The sequence below is a fragment of the Coregonus clupeaformis genome, chromosome 14 (genome assembly GCF_020615455.1).
Source record: "Coregonus clupeaformis isolate EN_2021a chromosome 14, ASM2061545v1, whole genome shotgun sequence".
Taxonomy (NCBI): domain Eukaryota; kingdom Metazoa; phylum Chordata; class Actinopteri; order Salmoniformes; family Salmonidae; genus Coregonus; species Coregonus clupeaformis.
In genome coordinates, this window is record NC_059205.1 from 2035995 (window position 1) to 2041947 (window position 5953).

The window sequence follows — 5953 nt, forward strand, 5'->3', positions numbered from 1 at the left end:
CAGGAGGAGCACTGCCAGAGCCCTGCAAAATGACCTCCAGCAGGCCACAAATGTGCATGTGTCTGCTCAAACGGTCAGAAACAGACTCCATGAGGGTGGTATGAGGGCCCGACGTCCACAGGTGGGGGTTGTGCTTACAGCCCAACACCGTGCAGGACGTTTGGCATTTGCCAGAGAACACCAAGATTGGCAAATTCGCACTGAGCACATGTGACAGACGTGACAGAGTCTGGAGACGCCGTGGAGAACGTTCTGCTGCCTGCAACATCCTCCAGCATGACCGGTTTGGCGGTGTGTCAGTCATGGTGTGGGGTGGCATTTCTTTGGGGGGCCGCACAGCCCTCCATGTGCTCGCCAGAGGTAGCCTGACTGCCATTAGGTACCGAGATGAGATCCTCTGACCCCTTGTGAGACCATATGCTGGTGCGGTTGGCCCTGGGTTCCTCCTAATGCAAGACAATGCTAGACCTCATGTGGCTGGAGTGTGTCAGCAGTTCCTGCAAGAGGAAGGCATTGATGCTATGGACCGCCGGTTCCCCAGACCTGAATCCAATTGAGCACATCTGGGACATCATGTCTCGCTCCATCCACCAACGCCACGTTGCACCACAGACTGTCCAGGAGTTGGCGGATGCTTTAGTCCAGGTCTGGGAGGAGATCCCTCAGGAGACCATTCGCCACCTCATCAGGAGCATGCCCAGGCGTTGTAGGGAGGTCATACAGGCACGTGGAGGCCACACACACTACTGAGCCTCATTTTGACTTGTTTTAAGGACATTACATCAAAGTTGGATCAGCCTGTAGTGTGGTTTTCCACTTTAATTTTGAGGGTGACTCCAAATCCAGACCTCCATGGGTTGATAAATTTGATTTCCATTGATAATTTTTGTGTGATTTTGTTGTCAGCACATTCAACTATGTAAAGAAAAAAGTATTTAATAAGATTATTTAATTCATTCAGATCTAGGATGTGTTGTTTAAGTGTTCCCTTAATTTTTTTGAGCAGTGTATTTTGGTCTTTTAGTAGTGAATCTCTTTTTGTTCCTAGCGGTTCAACTCTACCGTTGAAATCGTGACTCGGGCGAAAAAAACGATCTTTGACTGGGGAAAATAGTTTTGAACGGTCATCCAACTCGGAATAACAAGTTGGGAACTAGGGCATCTTTCCAGAGCTCCGACCTGAAGATCACTGACGTCCTGAATTGACCTCGTTTTTTTCCAAGTTCCCAGTTGTCTTGAAAGCACCATTAATGTGTTGTATTTTCTCCCAACCACTATGACTGATTGCCGGCGCAGTCCGCTAAAACAGTTTGCTCATAGTTCATTGTGGTTTCTAATCCCAATTTTTGTATCCTTTATTTTCATCCTGGTCCCACATAGTTCTAATTCTGAAAAGTGAAAGCATACCTGTGAGGGGGGTGGGGGTGGTCGCCCTGGTAGTAGTTGTAGGTTTTTATAGAGAACCCAAGACCAACCTGTGAGTTAATTTGACCATTGGAAAAAGAGCCACTGCGTAAATACTGCAATGCGGGTTGGATTGAATTGAGCCCCTAATCTTAACTTTCACGGTGATGATTACAATTTTTCTTCCCAACACAATTCCGCAATAAATGTGAGCTACATTTTATTTTGTGCCCCATGGGGGATTCGAACTTCCACCGCAAGTGGCAATAGATGTCAGGAACTCGGCACCTTACCACTGTGAGCTAAATGTCCAGAGACATATTTAACATCAGTGGCCTTCTCTCAGTGGCCTTCTCTCAGTGGCCTTCTATCAGTGGCCTTCTATCAGTGGCCTTCTCTCAGTGGCCTTCTCTCAGTGGCCTTCTATCAGTGTCCTTCTATCAGTGGCCTTCTATCAGTGGCCTTCTCTTAGTGGCCTTCTCTCAGTGGCCTTCTATCAGTGGCCTTCTATCAGTGGCCTTCTCTCAGTGGCCTTCTCTCAGTGGCCTTCTCTCAGTGGCCTTCTCTCAGTGGCCTTCTCTCAGTGGCCTTCTATCAGTGGCCTTCTCTCAGTGGCCTTCTCTCAGTGGCCTTCTATCAGTGTCCTTCTCTCAGTGGCCTTCTATCAGTGGCCTTCTCTCAGTGGCCTTCTATCAGTGTCCTTCTCTCAGTGGCCTTCTCTCAGTGGCCTTCTCTCAGTGGCCTTCTATCAGTGTCCTTCTCTCAGTGGCCTTCTCTCAGTGGCCTTCTATCAGTGGCCTTCTCTCAGTGGCCTTCTATCAGTGGCCTTCTCTCAGTGGCCTTCTCTCAGTGGCCTTCTATCAGTGGCCTTCTATCAGTGGCCTTCTATCAGTGGCCTTCTCTCAGTGGCCTTCTCTCAGTGGCCTTCTCTCAGTGGCCTTCTCTCAGTGGCCTTCTCTCAGTGTCCTTCTCTCAGTGGCCTTCTCTCAGTGGCCTTCTATCAGTGGTCTTCTGGTAAGTATGCTTTAGTGAGAAAGTGTTGGGATCTGGTAGGGGGGTTCCCTTACACAGACAGAGACAACTGCAATGGAACAAATAGGTCTGAGCTTTATGCAGGGTGCGTCGTCTAGCATGCACCTATAATTAAAAAGTTATTAACACAGTATATGTCATCACTAAGTTAATTTCAGTCAATCATTTGGAATGGAAAGGTCTAGGAAGCCTAGCCAGCCAGTGCATTTGTGGCACACCTTGTATGTTAGTGGGCGGACCTTGTTTATGCCCCACCCACAACTTCTCACCTGAATGCATTTTTGAAGGGGTTGGGCAAAGGCTGAAATTGGGGTAAATACAATGACATTGCTACAGGTTCATCTGCCTCACCTAAAGCCCATTCTGGTGGGAAGCTGCTATAGACCACCAAGTGCTAACAGTCAGTATCTGGATAACGTGTGAAATGCTTGATAATGTATGTGATATCAATAGAGAGGTATACTTTCTGGGTGATTTAAATATTGACTGGCTTTCATCAGGCTTATTCCAGTCATGAAATTGCTTGTTCCAGTTACTAATAAGCATGCACCCATTAAGAAAATGACTATAAAAACAATTGAAATCCCCGTGGATTGATGAGGAATTGAAAAGTTGTATGGGTTGAGAGGGATGAGGCAAAAGGAATGGCAAATAAGTCTGGCTGCACAACCGATTGGCAAACGTATTGCAAATTGAGAAATCATGTGACTAAACTGAATAAAAAGAAGAAGAAACTACACTATGAAACAAAGATAAATGACAAAGAATGATAGTAAAAAGCTTTGGAGCACCTTAACTGACATTTTGGGAAAAAAGGCAAACTCAGCTCCATCATTCATTGATTCAGATGGCTTATTCATCACAAAACCAACTGATATTGCCAACTACTTTAAGGATTTTTTTCATTGGCAAGATTAGCAAATTTAGACATGACATGCCAGCAACAATTGCTGACACTACACATCCAAGTGTATCTGACCAAATTATGAAAGACAAGCATTGTCGTTTTGAAGTCCGTAAAGTGAGTGTGGAAGACGTGAAAAAATTATTGTTGTCTATCAACGATGACAAGCCACCGGGGTCTGACAACTTGGATGGAAAATGACTGAGGATAATAGCGGAAGATATTGCCACTCCTATTTGCCATCTCTTCAATCTAAGCCTACTAGAAAGTGTGCCCCCTCAGGCCTGGAGGGAAGCAAAAGTCATTCCGCTACCTAAGAATAGTAAAGCCCCCTTTACTGGCTCAAATAGCCGACCAATTAGCCTGTTACCAACCCTTAGTAAATTATTGGAAAAAATGGTGTTTGACCAGATACAATGCTATTTTACAGTAAACAAATTGACAACAAACTTTCAGCATGCTTATAAAGAAGGACATTCAACAAGCACAGCAATTACACAAATGACTGATGATTGGCTGAGAGAAATTGATCTCAATGTAGGTCATTTAGTTCTACATGTACGCTACCGTTGCTATGAACGTTAAGAAGTCAAGTTAGCCAACCTTCCTGAAGCATACTGTATATCAGTCGATGGCTGACACAGCTACAACTCACTCAAAGCTCCCGTCAAACTTCAGTGTGATGTTCCTGTAAAAATAGCGCCACCCAGTGGTGGGTGGACTCTGATGCCTCAAAAAGACGATAAATAACTAACTCTCCTATTTATCAACACCATATACCCCTCAAATTCAAATATGGACCTCGAAGCCAGTTCCACTGATTTATTTTCCCATCCTTCCCCTCAAATCAGTGCTGATTTAGACCTGGGACACCAGGTAGGTGTAATTCATTATCAGGTAGAACAGAAAACCTGCAGTAGTCTGGAACTCGTAGGGAAAGATTTTAATTCCCCTGCTATATAATTTCATCTACTATCAGTCAGGGATGACATGACACAAATAGGAATGCTGACAATGTTTATTTAGGACATTATAGATTAAATATTTCCAAGATGTGAAATCAGTAGTAGTCTGTTCTATTGCATCCAGGGGTGTTGTTGTAACTGCTCCAGGGTTGGCCGGTCGTCTGGACTGACAGCGAGGCACCGGCGAATCAGGTGACGGCAATCTGCAACACAAAAATAGTGATGTCATGTCGCTCTCATTCACACATGCAGGTAAACTGTTTTAGCCCGCTAAGCTAAAGCCTAGGCATTGGGGTCGCCATTGAGTCTCAGGCAAGTTCAACACACGTGAGTGCGGTTCACTAACCTAACTTCGTTACACAGAGACACACAAATCCAAAATCAAGTCACATTTTATTTCGTCACACAGTATAAAAGGTGAAACGCTTTCTACTAGCTGGAGCTCAGCTGGTAGAGCACGGCGCTTGGAACGCCAAGGTAGTGGGTTCGATCCCCGGGACCACCCATACACAAATACAAAAAATGTATGCACGCATGACTGTAAGTCGCTTTGGATAAAAGCGTCTGCTAAATGGCATATTATTATTATTATTATTATATTATTATATTATTATACTACTATCTACTGCTCTCTCAACAATAATCAATATTAATTGTAAAAAAGTCTAATAAAAAATATTAAGTAATTAGAAGATGAATAGTATAAAACGGATATATAATATACTGACTAGATGATGTCAATTATTACAATATAATATACTGACTAGATGATGTCAATTATTACAATATAATATACTCACTAGATGATGTCAATTATTACAATATAATATACTGACTAGATGATGTCAATTATGACTGTATTTACCAACATAAAGTAGATAGTGTCATGGACGCGCAGTTTAATTAAGCAATAAGGCCCGAGGGGGTGTGGTATATGGCCAATATACCACGGCTAAGGGCTGTTCTTACGCTCGACGCAACGCGGAGTGCCTTGTATATTGGCCATACGGTGGCTTGCGAAAGTATTCACCCCCCTTGGCATTTTTCTTATTTTGTTGCCTTACAACCTGGAATTTAAATGGATATTGGGGGGGTTTGTATCATTTGATTTACACAACATGCCTACCACTTTCAAGATGCAAATTTTTTTTGTTGTTGTGTGAAACAAACAAGAAATAAGACAAAAAAACTGAACTTGAGCGTGCATAACTATTCACCCCCCCAAAGTCAATACTTTGTAGAGACACCTTTTGCAGCAATTACAGCTGCAAGTCTCTTGGGGTATGTCTCTATAAGCTTGGCACATCTAGCCACTGGCATTTCTGCCCATTCTTCAAGGCAAAACTGCTCCAGCTCCTTCAAGTTGGATGGGTTCCGCTGGTGTACAGCAATCTTTAAGTCATACCATAGATTCTCAATTGGATTGAGGTCTGGGCTTTGACTAGGCCATTCCAAGACATTTAAATGTTTCCCCTTAAACCACTCGAGTGTTGCTTTAGCAGTATGCTTAGGGTCATTGTCCTGCTGGACGGTGAACCTCAGTCTCAAATCTCTGGAAGACTGAAACAGGTTTCCCTCAAGAATTTCCCTGTATTTAGCGCCATCCATCATTCCTTCAATTCTGACCAGTTTCCCAGTCCCTGCCGAT

General features: G+C 43.8%; 1 protein-coding gene across 1 annotated transcript in view; it reads right to left on the minus strand.

Annotated features, from left to right (window-relative positions):
• Positions 1-4343: 4343 nt before the first annotated feature.
• The window catches only part of LOC121581388 (serine/threonine-protein kinase pim-2-like), a 16623-nt gene continuing 15013 nt past the window's right edge, over positions 4344-5953 (minus strand). Inside the window, exon 8 of the mRNA XM_041896898.1 lies at positions 4344-4508. Within this exon, the coding sequence (XP_041752832.1) occupies positions 4417-4508 (92 nt within the window). The 3' untranslated portion in view covers positions 4344-4416. The remainder of the gene's footprint in view (positions 4509-5953) is intronic.